Source organism: Pseudonaja textilis, chromosome 1, assembly GCF_049901715.1.
Source record: "Pseudonaja textilis isolate UNSWEBS1 chromosome 1, rPseTex1.2, whole genome shotgun sequence".
NCBI lineage: Eukaryota > Metazoa > Chordata > Lepidosauria > Squamata > Elapidae > Pseudonaja > Pseudonaja textilis.
The window spans coordinates 187,192,728-187,207,898 of NC_141990.1; the positions used below are offsets into that span (position 1 = coordinate 187,192,728).

The 15,171-nt window shown below is 36.7% G+C and overlaps 1 protein-coding gene across 1 annotated transcript in view; it reads right to left on the reverse strand.

Annotated features, from left to right (window-relative positions):
- The window catches only part of RAPGEF4 (Rap guanine nucleotide exchange factor 4), a 164,278-nt gene that overhangs the window by 138,247 nt on the left and 10,860 nt on the right, over positions 1-15,171 (reverse strand). The window contains exon 2 of the mRNA XM_087919936.1: positions 1,469-1,611. Within this exon, the coding sequence (XP_087776062.1) occupies positions 1,469-1,611 (143 nt within the window). The remainder of the gene's footprint in view (positions 1-1,468; positions 1,612-15,171) is intronic.

A 15,171-nucleotide genomic window follows, 5' to 3' on the forward strand; every position in this document is an offset into this window, starting at 1 on the left:
TTCTATGCCCCATTTTATTATGGTGCCTCCTTCTTCATATATACATGAAGTTTTTTAAGAAGATTACAAAAACAATGCCCCCTAAATATCGGTAAACTACAACTTCCAATAGGCCCAGATACAATTGGTAAAGCTAGAAGAAGAAGTTTTGTAACTCCTGGAGAATCACAGATTGCTCACATCTCATAGCTTTTGCAACAATAAATTATTTCAAATAATGGGAGGAAATAAGTAAATAGTATAACATTAAATAGACCTGATCCCTGAATTTATAAAACTCAATTCTGCTTGAGATCCACTAGATCTTGGTCCACTTAAATTAGTAATTTTCTTTTTTACATATATTTATTCTTAGTTTGTGCATATCATACCTATGCTTTCAAAGCCATATTGTCATTTAAATTATATCTTTTCTGGGTGCTTTAATATTTACTTTGCTTGTTAATAGTATTTTTTTCCCAAGAAGTCAGATTATATATCTTTGAATAGAAACTAATTCTGTCTGCCAATAAACCATAGCTTTTCTGCAGTCATTCTGACCTTCTTACTGTTGTGATTTAAAAGTATGCCATAAAGGTAATAAATGGGGAGAGGAGGGGAATGGATTGGCCACAAAACTTTACAAAGAGAAAATCGTAAGCACAGAAGTCTTTCCCCAATAATGAATTTCATAAAGCCAAAATGTTTCTCCATACAAATCATTGGTTACCAGAAAATCCTGAAGAAGGCAGCCTATCCTGTCTCATTAGTAACTCCCAAATTGTCAGTTTTTCGGTTTTGTAGAAATTGTAGTCATGACATTTCCCATCTGTCTTTTCTCCCTTCACTTACTCTCTGTTCTTTTTAACACAGTAAAAATATAAAAATAAAAGGCTTGTTCTACCTGGCAAGAAGAAAAAGGGGCAAATTGGAGGAGAAATAGAGACCAGAGACCCAATGACAACAATAAGAGTCAGCTTATCTGTTTAATGATAAGACAGGTTGCTAACTTCCATCCTAGAACTTCGTATGAAAATTCATCTCGGATAGCTAATTAAACATCTGTTATTTGATCCATTTAAATAATGCCAGTAACATTTAAGTTTTTTTCAATTCGGCAATGTTGTTATAACTTTTTTTGTTTCAGATTAATTTAATTATCATAGCAAATAATTATTTAAAATATTTATACATACTATAAATCTATAATTAATAGAAATAATTTATGACTAATGGATTACACATAGAAATGAATACATGTACTAATTTCATAAGAAAGATAATTTTATTCCTGCTCTTAAGAACATTTCTCATTAAAACATTAAAATTCAAAAAGAACATTTGATATTAAATATATCAATATTCAAAAGTTAAACATTAAAGTATAAAAAAACATTTCACATTAAAAACACTGAACATTGGAAAAGAATGAAATTTTGACCTGATTCCTGGTTTATTCTACATTATTTTTCTCTTTAAAAAAACTTACATGTAATACCCTTTTCCAAGTTTTCATAATAGCCGCAGAGACATATTTGCTGGAGAAGATTGGGATGAAATTTCTCAAAAGCTTTTACTTCTTTTAGGCGAGTAAATATAATATCCACATCTTCACTCGAACGCTCCAAAGGTCTGGAAAAATAGGAATGACATTCGTTTATCATCTTTCGCTTTTTGAGTCACAATATTCAAAGATGATAATACTATACTGTAGGATTAAAACCAAACTGTCATCCAAATAGAGCTAAAATACAGAAGGCAAAATTGCATGCAGCTAAAGCCGGCCACAATTCTAAAATATAATCAACCAGCAGCAACAATAACCATAGCAAACAACCTAATCTTGATTGTAGATCTCTCCCTTTGAAAATTAGGATCACCTTTAAGAAATTATTTTGTCTCATTAGAATTAGAACATTAGAATTCTGTAATAGCTGAGTGACTCCCAAAAGCATATTTTTATTAGGTGTCTCTTGTGAAAAGATGATAAATGATACAGGAGTAACTCGCAGTGTTACATATAGGTAGTCCTCGACTTCCAGCCACAATTAAGCCCAAAATTTTTGTTGCTAAGTGAGAAATTTGTTAAATGAGTTTTGCCCCATTTTATGACTTTTCTTGCCACATTTGTCAAGTGAACCCCTGCAGCTTTAAAGTAGTAACACAATTGTTAAGTGAATCAAGCTTCCCATTGACTTTACTTGAGTTGCAAAAGGGGAATCACTGCAACCGTCATAAATTGTGAAATTGTCGAGCATCCGAATGTAAACCAAATGACCATGATGATGCTGCCATGGTAATAAGTGTGAAAAATAGTAATAAGTCACATTTTTCAGTGCCATTGTAACTTTGAACATTTACTAAATGAACTGGATAAAATATAAGGACTTCTTGTATTTTAATATATATTGCTGTGAACAGAGGTGGCATTCAACAGGTTCTGACCAGTTCTGGAGAACCAGTAGCGGAAATTTTGAGTAGTTCAGAGAACCAGCAAATACCACCTCTGACTGGAGATTTTACAATATCCTTCCCCTGCTACACCCACCAAGCCACACCCACAGAACCGGTACTAAAAAAAATTGAATCCCACCACTGGCTGTGAGACAGCCTGTATGATCTCATGATTGGAAGGGATTAGGATTGTCAATTAGGATTTCAAATCAAACTCATAGAAGCTAATTGGATAATTTTGTGTCAGTCTTCTTGTCTCATCTCAATCTAATTAACCGAAATAGTGTGGACACAGAACTGGAGGAAGAACGCACTATGCAGAGGTGGTATTCAGCAGGTTCTGGAGAACTGGTAGCGGAAATTTTGAGTAGTTCGGAGAACTGGCAAATTCCACCTCTGACTGGAGATTTCACAGTATCCTTCTCCTGCCACGGCCACCAAGCCACGGCCACAGAACTAGTAGTAAAAAAATTTGAATCCCACATCTGGTACTGTTGTATATTGCCTTGAGCCCACAGAGGAAACAACTAACAAATAAACTGTGGAGATTAAATGAAATGAAGCAATAAGTATTCAGTGACTGAGCCCTTGAGCTTCTTTTTTAAAATCAGGTTTATATTACTGTAATATTTTTCTATTCAGATAGAAGAAAAATACTACTTAGTACAATAAGGATGAGGAAACCAAGTCAACCATGAAACAAGTATCATAAAGGTGCCTGACATAAGAGCTGATAAGAGGGGGAACATATTTTCATACACTAAACTGTTCTGTTTCTTTGATTTACAAAAAAATATATTGAGGTCAAATCACGGCTAGAGCGTAAAGGAACAGTTCTTACTTTTTATCTGCAGGATAATAAAGAGCAGCAATGTAGAAAAAAATGTATCATCAAGCTACCCTCTTCTGAAAACATTGGCCTAAACTATGCATTATATTCAGAAACATAGCTTTCTGATTGAAAAAAAAAGTTAACAATATACCTCTATGTTCCTGTCTTGATTGAAAGAGAACTGTGTTTTGACAGATAGTTGATACTGCCTAGGCCTAATGCTGACCTTGGCTGATCAAGTTAAATAGGGTTGGATTGAATTAGTACAGAGGTGGTATTCAGCCGGTTCACACCTACTTGGGTGAACCGGTAGCAAGAAATTGGCGTGGGTTGCCGAACTGGTAGCAACATCTAGCTGGCCACGCCCCCAACCCGGTCGCCTGGTTTCTGCTCACTCGCTTGCCCCGCCCGCCCAATGCTCGCTCGCCCCAGTTTAAAGGAGGGCTGCTCCCCTGCACTAGCCATGCATTTTCAAGCAGCCACTTGAAAACACATGACTGTGGGTGGAGCAGCGGTTCGTTAACCTGCAAAACTGTTCCAAGGCTGGATTCTTCATGGACACTTTACCTTGTGAGTAAAGTGGAGCGAGAGGGAAAGAACGCTGGGGAAGGCGGGGGGGGAATTCAGCCATGGGGAAGTTTGCAAATGCAAGTCTGTTAACCTGTAGAACTTCTACAATGCTGGATTCACTTCCCCTTGTGAGTAAGGTGCCTGGAGTGAGAGGGAATGAAGGCTGACGTGTGTGTGTGTGTGTGTGTGTTAGAGAGAGAGAGAGAGAGAGAGAGAGAGAGAGAGAGAGAGAGAGAGAGAGAGAAAGAAAGAAAGAAAGAAAGAAAGAAAGAAAGAAAGAAAGAAAGAAAGAAAGAAAGAAAGAAAGAAAGAAAGAACAAGGAAGGGAGAGAAAGAAAGAGGAAGAAAGAAAGAAAGAAAAAGAAATAGGGAGAGTGAGAGAGAGTGGTGTGTGTGTGAGAGAGAGAGAGAAAAAGGAAGGGAGAGAAAGACAGAAAGAGACAAAGAAAGAGAAAGAAAGAAAAAGAAATAGGAAGGTAGAGAGACAGAGAAAACTGCTATTATTTTTAATTGTTCCATTATTTATCATGTGTTAATATTTTACACTGTCCCTACACCTAGAGTGATTCTACTGCTTTTGCCCAAGGTTACCATATATTTTTCAGGGTTTACATGCATTCAATGTCTATAGTCCAGAGCATAAATACATGTGTGTTAAACAGAGTTGAAAGGGAGTTTGGAGGTCTTCTAGTCCAAGCCCCTGCTCAGGCAGGAAAACTAAGGATGCCAAACTCCTTTCTGCAACAAGTCAGTGCAAATACAATGGCTTATATTATATATGTTGCAGTAAAAATGCAGAATGGAATCTGGGATCTAAGAAAAGCCATTTGACAATGAAAGCATGAAAGCAAGCCAGCATATTCAAAGAAGCGCAAAAAAAAATAAGACAGAACTGTATTCTGTTACTGCGCTTCATTTGCTCACAAGTATCTATCTGTTCCTGAACTTGATTCCAATAAAATATTCCCAAAATATCTTTTCTATATATACTATTCTGATTAACTTCTACTTGTTTTGACAGTAATCATTGGTATTTTTTTTTATAAATTTTATTAAGTTTCAAAATTTTAAAAACATAAAATAAAACTTTATACATTGTTATCAACATCAAGACATCTTTTGCACCGCCTCACATTTTTCAGTATATGTATTTACTTATTCTTTTACCGTTACATCTTACTCTTACTGTAAATCAATATCTTTTATCCTTACATCTCAATCTTCTCCATGGTATATTTACATATGTACATATTCCCTCATTCTTTTCCTAATTGCCATTTTATTTTATTTTTATTTCTAAACCACTCATGCTAGGCATCCCAGGCCCTATAATAAATTGAATCTTCTCTGTCTTTTATTTTCATTGTTAGCCTGTCCATCTCTATATAATCTACGATATTATTTTTTTTATAACCATGCCTTCTGGTGGAACCCTTTTTTCCTTCCAGAGTTGTGCGTACAAAATCTTTGCAGCTGTTAATATATGTAACATAATATATCTATCTGTTTTATTGCATTTTTGTGTTGTTATACCTAATAAAAAGTTTCCAGATTAAATTCAATGATGGCCACAATATAGACCTGGAAAATTGTGAGAGAATGTGGGGATCAATTTACAAACTAATTACATCCACAGCATACAAGGAAAATCAATACAAAATGTTCTACAGATGGCACCTTCCTCCTGCTAGATTGGCAAAAATGTTCAACTCAGACCCAAATTATTGGAAATGTGGAAAAGGCACTTATTTTCATATCTGGTGGACATGCCAGGAAGTGAAAAAATATTGGAATACAATTAGACACTGGATAGAAGAAATCACAAATCAGAAAATTGAATCATTGGTATTTTTTTTTAATAATCTTCACTAAAATATGATTATAGGAAATAATCAAAAGCACTTCATTTTTAAAAATTTGAGATTCAAAAAGCTAAATGTATTTTCCTTTAGATCAAGTAAAATCTAGAAAAGCAAGTCCTGCCTAATTTGGAGAAGATTCTGGTATATTTATTTATATTTATTTCTATATCAAACATTTTCACCACCCATCTGCCTCACAGAGGAGCTCTTATTCCCAATCTCTGATGATGGTGGTGATAGTGAAGCCTCCTAGCCTGATTTAAAAGCCCCGGAGAACTCAAATGAACTCAAGAACTCAAACTCAAAACAGCCCTAGTGGCATAGTGGTTAGAGTGCAGTACTGCAGGGTATTTCTGCTGCCTGCCAGCTGCCTGCAATTTGGCAGTTCGAATCTCACCAGGCTCAGGGTTGACTCAGCCTTCCATCCTTCCGAGGTCAGTAAAATGAGGACCCAGATTGTTGGGGATAATATGCTGACTCTGCAAAACCATTTAGAGAGGGCTGTGAAGCACTGTGAAGCAGCGTATATGTCTAAGGCAGAGGTGGGATTCAGCAGGTTCTGACCAGTTCTGGAGAACCAGTAGCAGAAATTTTGAGTAGTTTGGAGAACCAGCAAATACCACCTCTGACTGGAGATTTTACAGTATCCTTCCCCTGCCACGCCCACCAAGCCATACCCACAGAACCGGTAGTAAACAAATTTGAATCCCACCACTGGTCTAAGTGCTGAGTGCTGATGATGGCATATACTTTTGAATGGTCCTAATAAAAACATTTTTGTATTGTATGGACAATCTTGTCATAAATCAATCTAGCCATTTATATTTTGTCAGCCTCTAAAATTCAATTATAAGATAACTATCTATACATAGAGAACTAACAGAATCAGAGGAGAAGAGATAGTAGAAGTAGTCCTGAACTGATGACTGATTTGTTTAATGACTGTTCAAAATTAACAATGGTGCTGAAAAAAATGACTTATGACTGTTCCTAGCACTTAAGATTATTGCAGCATGTCCTTAGTCACAATGATCAAAGTTTTGTTGCATGGCAACCATCGTATATTTACAACGCAGCATCTCAGGGGTATAGTAATTACGACCTTTGTGATCTTCCCAGTTTCCAAACAGCAAACGTTACTGGATAAAGCCAGATTCACTTAACAACTGTATGCTGACCTTAACATCTGCAGCAATTCATTTAACAACCATGGCAAAAACATCACAAAATCGACATGACTTACTTAACAATAGCTTTTGCTTAGTTAGCAATAGAAAATCTGATTCTTGGGGTCATAAGTTGAGGAATACCTGTAAGTCAAATCTATGTGCGATCAGAAAGATAAGGAGAACTTCTGGCCTTAAAATTATATCCCTCCCCTTGAAGTTTATTCTAATATAACGTTATGGATATCACCTGATCATCATTTCTGTGTTCTATGTCAAAGCCTTGATGTTTGCAAAAAAAAACCCCAACCCTATTTCTTTCATCAGTTTGAGGCTCCGTACCAGGAGTTCTGAGCAATTCTTGGTACTCATCAATCATGATTGGTAACTCATCAGTGCCAGCTGCATGGGAACTTTTTAAAAAAGTTATTCACAAAAAGTACTATTTGGCAGATGAGTTTCCCTCATCCCCCACCTTTGCAGTAATTATGCAGGAATTTGTATCCTTTGTATCCAGCCTTGGGAAGATTCTCACCGCAAGAATTGCAGGAGGGAAATTCTTTTCCTTTTCAAATTAAATGTGCAAAAAGCAGTAGAGCAAGCCATAAAGAAATCTATCAACCTGTCTCTGCACCCCAGTTTTAGCTGAAGTATACACATCAACAGGTTTCTACAAACAGAAATGAACAATAGCATCTGCAAAAGAAGAGGTTGAACTGTGTTAATTCCACCCATTCAAACACTGGATACAAAAAGCATGCAGCTCAAATTTTGTGGCCTGCAAATATCTTGAGTGTGCACTAGAGATAGTCCTCGACTTGCAACAGTTCATTTAATCACCATCCACAGTTACAACAGCACTGATAAAAGTGACCATTCTACCATTTTTCCACTGAAGACCACTGCAGCATCCCTTTAAATGATCAAACTTCCAATGCATGGCAACTAGCTCATATTAATGATGATTGCAGTATCCCATGATCTTTTGCGACTTTCTGACCAGCAAAGCTGGATTCTCTTAACAGCCATGTTATTGACTGAACAACTGCAATGATTCACTTAATAAGAAATGTCGTAAAATGGGGTAAAACTCACTTAACAAACTTATTACTGAGCAACATAAATTTTGGGCTCAATTGTGTCATAAGTCAAGGACCACCTGTACTGAGGTTGAGATTGGTCCCAAAAGGAACCAGTGAGCTACACGAGAAAGTAGGTATATGAACTTAAGTCTCCCTGATCGCAGTCCAATATTTTACCTGTTATATTATGCTCCCAATTTTTTTCCCAGTAGTACCTGTTTCTTCTCATCTTCATAGCTCAATGGAATGAATAGAAAGGAATGATGATGTTCCTAAACTATATTAGATGATAAGCTTGAGAAGAATAGTTTTTTAGGGAATTATTTCCCTATACTAAAATGTATAAATGTTTCTCTTTTTTGCAGTATCCCCCTCCTAAACAATGCATAACAGGGAACCCTAAAGACTGTCTTTTTGTGATGTAGAAATCTCTTCTGTAAGTACAGTAAAATGACATGTAACTGTTTGATTTGCTTACATCACTTTGATTCTGCTAACTGTCAACTCATAAAACATTCCTATGCCTATTTTAGTAGTTGCCATAAAAAAGGGGTGGGGGGGGGGAGGAAATCTGCAGTGCAGCAGTTTAAAAGCGAAAGTACATTCCAACTCTTATCTTTAAAAGATTGTAACTAAAATACCAGAGCGTTTGCCCACAAATATATTTAATTGGAGAACGTGAATGATGACACCCGGCCTGGTGAACGTGCTCAATTGGAGAATCTGATTTATGAGACACCCAGGGGGAGGGGGGAAATAGGGTCACAGGTGACTGTAAATTACCTATGCCAGAGTTGGCATCATACAGGGCAATGCCAGTCTGTTGCCTCTAATAAATCCTTTGAAGCTTTTTGAAGTTTGGCTCTAGAATCATGATTTAATTAGAGTGATTGCTGGAATCCTGAGACTAACAGGGAATAAGAAAAGATGTCTTTGTTGCATTAAAACACCACTTCTAGTAACTAGAAACTCACTTCAGCCCCCACATAGGATGCTGCTCATAAACCACTGGCTCATCTGAATGGTTATTGTCCATAATGATAAGCAATAATCTATAGAGATTTTTTTAAAAAAAATCCTAAAAAAACCTGAGGCTGCCTGGAGCTCCAAAAGCAGATCAGGTGCCTGGGTTAGGCAGCCTCGGTGAGTCAGCCAAGTTGAGCCAGGCATGCTCATCCCACTCTGCCTCTATTCTCACAGCTCTGTTTTTGGAACACTGGAAGCAGGCAAAGAAACTGTGGCCGAGAGGCTGGAGAGATCAGTAAGTCTCCATAGGCCCACTGCCCATGGAGTCCCGGTGGGGCAAGATAGGGGAGGGGGAAGCATGAGATACCTCAGTGGGTCAGGAGGAGCCTTGGACGGTCAGAAACACTAAGTCCCCCATGGTTTTCTCCACCTGAGATACCTCATGTGCGCTTTAGGGACCTGTGCGTTTGATTAGCGAATGCATTGGGTAGAGCAGGGATGGGATCACGCTCATTTAACGTGACCCAATTAACAAATCCTCAGGTTACAAATGTAATTTGCAGGCTCTATTACATTTGCAACCCAAGAGTTACTTGTGCTTGATTCTTTAATAGACTTAACTGTGATGGAATGTGCACCTGGAGGAGCAGCGGGAAGAGTTTTGGCAAAATACAGTAGAGCTTTCCCAAAGACAGACCCAGAATAAGAGACTGCATAACCCAAGCTGGATAGGGGAGAGGAGAAGAGATTTAGAGTATCCGCATCCTAGAACCTCTCAAGATATACCTTGTAGGTTAGAAGATTATAGCTTTAGTTTTGCAAAATTCTTTTAGTTAGGCATAAGCAATTAAAGGATTGAACTCAATTGAATTTGGCTGTGTAATCTCTGGGACTTGGCCCTGATATTAACTGATGAAGCTCTTTTTGCTTAATTGTTTTTGAATTGCAACTCTTGAATTAATCGTAAAAGGAACAGCTAGGAGCTATAATGCTTATTTAACAGCTTATTTAACAATTAATTATTTCTTCAAAGACCAGAAATGCAGGTTTCATCATATTTGGCCAACTCATATTCTAAATATTATCCCTCAATGGATTCTAGGTAACTATAACTCATTTAAATTTTAGATATTATTTTCTTGTAATTTTAAATGTTATCATATTTAATACAATTCTAGTGTTTACATTACACTTTAATATAGGCTGAATGGATATATAAATATACAAATGTATATTCATTCACCAAGCACTCTGCTTGTACCGTTCTATGACCGCAATAAACTGAATTCAAAAGATCATCCTTGTGCAGATAATTATAACAATCTAGTGGTAATGCTATACAGTGTTATATTCTGAGAATGCACTTTGCCACAGCATAGATTAAAAAATCAATCCTTTCTTCCATCATGAGCATAGACATGTGACTTTTCATTTATCAATATTCATACATATTATCCAATAGTTCTATCAGTCCCTAATACAAAAACACAACCAAGGAAGCCAGAGTCAAGACAGCTATTAGAGAAGATAACTCTTCTTTCATATTATAGAAATCTTGCCCGAATAAGAACACGAAAAGGAAACAAAATGGATGAATTCAGGAAACGAAAGCAGGTAATTTAAGATTCACAGGCTAGAACTTAAGTACAAACTCTGATTCAAATAAGCTGCAGTAATATAGCAGTCATGCGGGTGTGGGGGAATCTATAACATTCAAAAAATATAAACAATAAAACCAATATTGCAAAGGCAAGACAGAGGGGAAAAATCAAATTCAATATTCACATTAAATAAAAGGACTCCACATAACAAAAAAGATAAGCCCATTTGTAACATATCTCAAACCAGATTATGTATGAATCCAGCGATGAATCAGTAAGTACCTTTCTGAAATCATGGTTTATATTAAAACAACAGTAACCTAAGCGCCAAAGCTCACTGCAACAGTATTGCCAAAAAAGCTTTAAGAATTGTAAATCTAATTTTATGAAGCTTCTCCTCTGGTAATACTAGTTTGCAAACTAGGGCATTCAAAACCTTTGCTAGACCAATACTTGAATACAACTCTGCTGTCTGGAATCTGCACTGTATATCAGACATAAATACAATTGAGCGAGTCCAGGAGTATTTTACCAGAAGAGTACTACATTCCTCTATTTGCAACAGAATACCCTACACCACCAGACTTGAGATTCTAGGCTTAGACAACCTTGAACTACACCAGCTAAGATTGGACTTAAGCATAGTATATAAAATCATACATTACAACATCTTACCAGTTAATGAATATTCCAGTTTTAACCACAACAACACAAGATCACACAACAGATATAAACTTAATGTAAACCACTCCAAACTTGATTGCAGGAAGTACGATTTTAGCAACCGAGTGGTCAATGTCTAGAACTCACTACCTGATTCTGTTGTCACCTGCTCAAACTCCCATTCCTTTACCCTCAAACTAACCTCTATTGACCTCACCCCATTCCTAAGAGGTCTGTAAGGGGTGTGCATAAGCGCACAATTGTGCCTACCATACCATCCCTGTCCTATTGTCCCCAATTATTAGTTCCTATTTCTTATATTTAAATTTATGTTTGTTCTTATTTCTATTATACTGTAAGCATTTGATAAAATAAATAAATAAAATAAATAAACTGGTACATTGCATTATGGATTGGAAATCTTGCTTGAGAGAAAGTATACTTTTATCCTGTTATCCATACTTTTCATGGAAAGCAGAGTAGTTTTAGTTCTCCCTTTGCTCTTGGAAATGTGCAAGGATAATGGAGATTGTTGCTCAATCTGTATTATATGTCAAAGTGCATAAATTAACCCCTTCCTCCCAAACACAATGTTGGTTCTTAAACTCAAAGTCCTCAACAATTCAGCATAAAGCAAGCAGAGAGCTTCCTTCTTAGTTCCAGACAAGCAAGCTCAAGTTTCCCTTTTTAGCATCAAGCTGCTCATAACCATTGAGAGAAACTTAGCCCCATTGTCAGAACAAAAGATAGGCTTTCTTTCCAGCAGGAAGATAAAGAAGATTTTCCTCTCAATTTTGCTGGGCTGCCAGATCCACCTGGCGCTTTTGAATGCCAGAACTATTTTAGGAGTAATGTACTTTATTTTCTTCACCTCCAAGCTTGAAACCACTGAAGGAAAGCAGGACACAATATCTCCTCTTGCATATAGGAACAACGTGAAGTTAGCAAATAAAATTATTCCTGGGCTAAATTTTTGAAAAATTAAATGCTCTAGTTATCTAGCACAGCAGTCCCCAACATTTTGGCACCGTGGACCGATTTCGTGGAAGACAATTTTTCCACAAAATGGGGGAGGGGAGGATGTTTTGGGTTTACGCACTTGCTCGCCATCTACTTCCAGCTCTGCAAGCCGGTTCCTAACAGGTCACAGACCTGTATGGATCCATGGTCTGGTGGTTGAAGACCCTTGATCTAGCAGATATTAAACACTAGCTATAATTCAGATCAATATTCGATATACATAAATCCACTGAAATCAATGGGCTTTAAGATGTTTAAACATACCTAGTTCTGTATTGTATTATAGCTACTAGAGCCCTAGTGGCACAGTGGTTTAGAATGCAGTACTGCAGGTTACTTCTGCTGACTGCCATCTGCCTGCAATTTGGCAGTTCAAATCCCACCAGGCTCAAGGTTGACTCAGCCTTCCATCCTTCCGAGATCAGTAAAATGAGGACCCAGATTATTGGGAGGCAATATGCTGACTCTTTAAATCCACTTAGAGAGGGCTGGAAAGCATTGCAAAGTGGTATGTAAGTCTAAGTGCCATTGCTACTAACATGAACATATTCCATTATAAGATTACTCAATTTTTAAATAATTGAATGAGACTTAGTGTCTGGACTATATTCAGAATTTTAAAAGGAGTCTGACTACTGGCATAAAATATCAAAAAGGTACCCAAGAAACCTTTGAATTAACTCCTGGGGGAAAGCCAACAGGTGCTGGAGAGCATCCCATTCTGAAGAGAACTGATGTTCCAAAAATAATTATATGGGATAAGGCCAACTTTGGAAAAGCAGCATTGCATAGACGTAATGAGGAGGTGAAACAGGAAACAAAACTCATGTAAACAGTTCATTTCATGGCACCAGTATAGATACGGCTACCCCAATATTAGAAGCCTCTGAACCAAGGTAGGAAAAAGTATGAGCTTGATTGCAAACAAAACATAAATACAGGAGGTTAACGGTAATCTATGAAAAGAGAGATAATGGGATATGATTATTTCTTATTACAAATACAGATCAGATTTAGGTATATGCGTTCTCTTCCTGATCAAAAACCAGAAGATGATCTTGAGATGGTGAAAGAAATCATGGAAGCATACCAAAGAGAAGTGGTAATGAATTAACTGCCCTTATATAAACTGAGCACATTCATGCTCAGGCTGCAACAAACTAAATTTCTAGGTATTGTAGACAAGTGTGCCTTACCACAATCAGTCCTGCCTCAGAGAAAATACAACTCTATATTTAATTGTAACAGGTGGAAATAATCTATTATAAATTTAGAGGAAATAGTGAAATGTAAGAATTAGTTAATAGACCTTGAAAGGGAAATCAAATTGTTTCATAAAGCTAATTGAAAGTCCATTGGAATGTATTCTACAGTGTAAAAAAAACACATCTTTTGTAGCATCTGGGAAGCTGTACAAAGTTTAGAAGATTCAGAAAACATCTTTTGGAAAATGGGATTCCTGTCTTAATAGGAAAACAAAAAAGAGCACAAATTCTATCAGAAAAAAATGGAAAGAGATATGGGCTACAAAGGAAAGGGAAAGGAAAGGACTGTTCTAAATGCACTTGAAGTAGAAAATCAGCTAGAAAATAGTTGGGCTAGTATGCAACGAAAAATTACATGGGATGCTCAAAGAAGAAGTAGAGCCGGGGTCCCTAACCTCTGGACTGGAACCAGTCTGCAGCATGCCAGAAATCAGTCCACGCAAACAAGGGAAGCCCCATCTACAGGATGCAGGCAGCACTTAAAACCACACCCTCTCCGCTCCACGGAAAAACCTTTCTCCACGGAAAGATGCGCAAAAGATTGGGCGTCCCTGATCTAGAATGTGAACAGAAACTGAATTAATTCTTTACATTGCTCTCTACTGTAAGGGAAACAGATAAACAGACAGATGTATTGACTTTCTCAAGAGAAAACTCAAGGAGATTGTGGTAACAAGAAATATTTAGTAGACCCTGGGAGATGACATTGTGAGAAATCACTGGTTCTAATGGCAGTCTTTCAACACTTCTTAAATAATTGTTTAACTGTCTTCCTTGCAAAAAATATGCAATTAATTCCTCAAATCTGGCTCAATGCCTGAACATTGGGAGACATTATATTTCCTGGCTCTATTTGTTTTTTTACTTTTGTGTGTATGTGTATGTGTGTGTGTGTGTGTGTGTGTGTGTATGTGTGTGTGTGTTGAAGATTATAGAGGATGCTGTGTTATTTTTATATTGTCACTGATAGCTGTCCAGAGCATTAGTAATGAACAATATTAAGTTCAGGTTAAGCAGTAATTTATATATTTTTTATTTTAAAATATATACATATTAAAAAGACAGATATATGATCCAAGTTAGTGTGATGTTTATTCTGGGTTAAAAACATTTATCTGTCTATTCTGGGCTAAAAACTTTTTGATAAAAACAGTTACCAAACAAAAAAATACCACAGAACATAGAGAAATAAGACTTACTGAAAGAAATCTGCAATTTTGCAAAGGTAAAATTTGTCTTCTGGAGATTTTTGAGATTAACAACCATATGGATAAAGATGATATTACCAACACTGTATCCTTAGATTTTAAAATGAAGCCGAATAATAGAAGATTTAGAGTGAAGAATATATTTATTCCCATAGCACGTACTTAATTTCTGGCATCCAGTAATATAAGACATGGTGTAGTAATTAACCTGGGTGGCTTTCAAAGAGAAATGAGTAAATTCATAAACGACAGGTCTACTGAGTGCTATAGTCTTGAAGACTTTCTGATATCTCCATATCAGGGACATTCTTTTTCAAATACCGGTTGAGGAGAAACAACAGTTGAAACTTATAAACATTTGAAATCTGTGCAGACACTGTGAACAACAAAATGGTAAACAAAGTTAGGTGTTGACGTGATATAGCAGGACTATTCCTACATTCTTTTTACAATCCAATAGACAATAAACTAAGAGATCGTTGTATTTATCAAAATTCCTATAT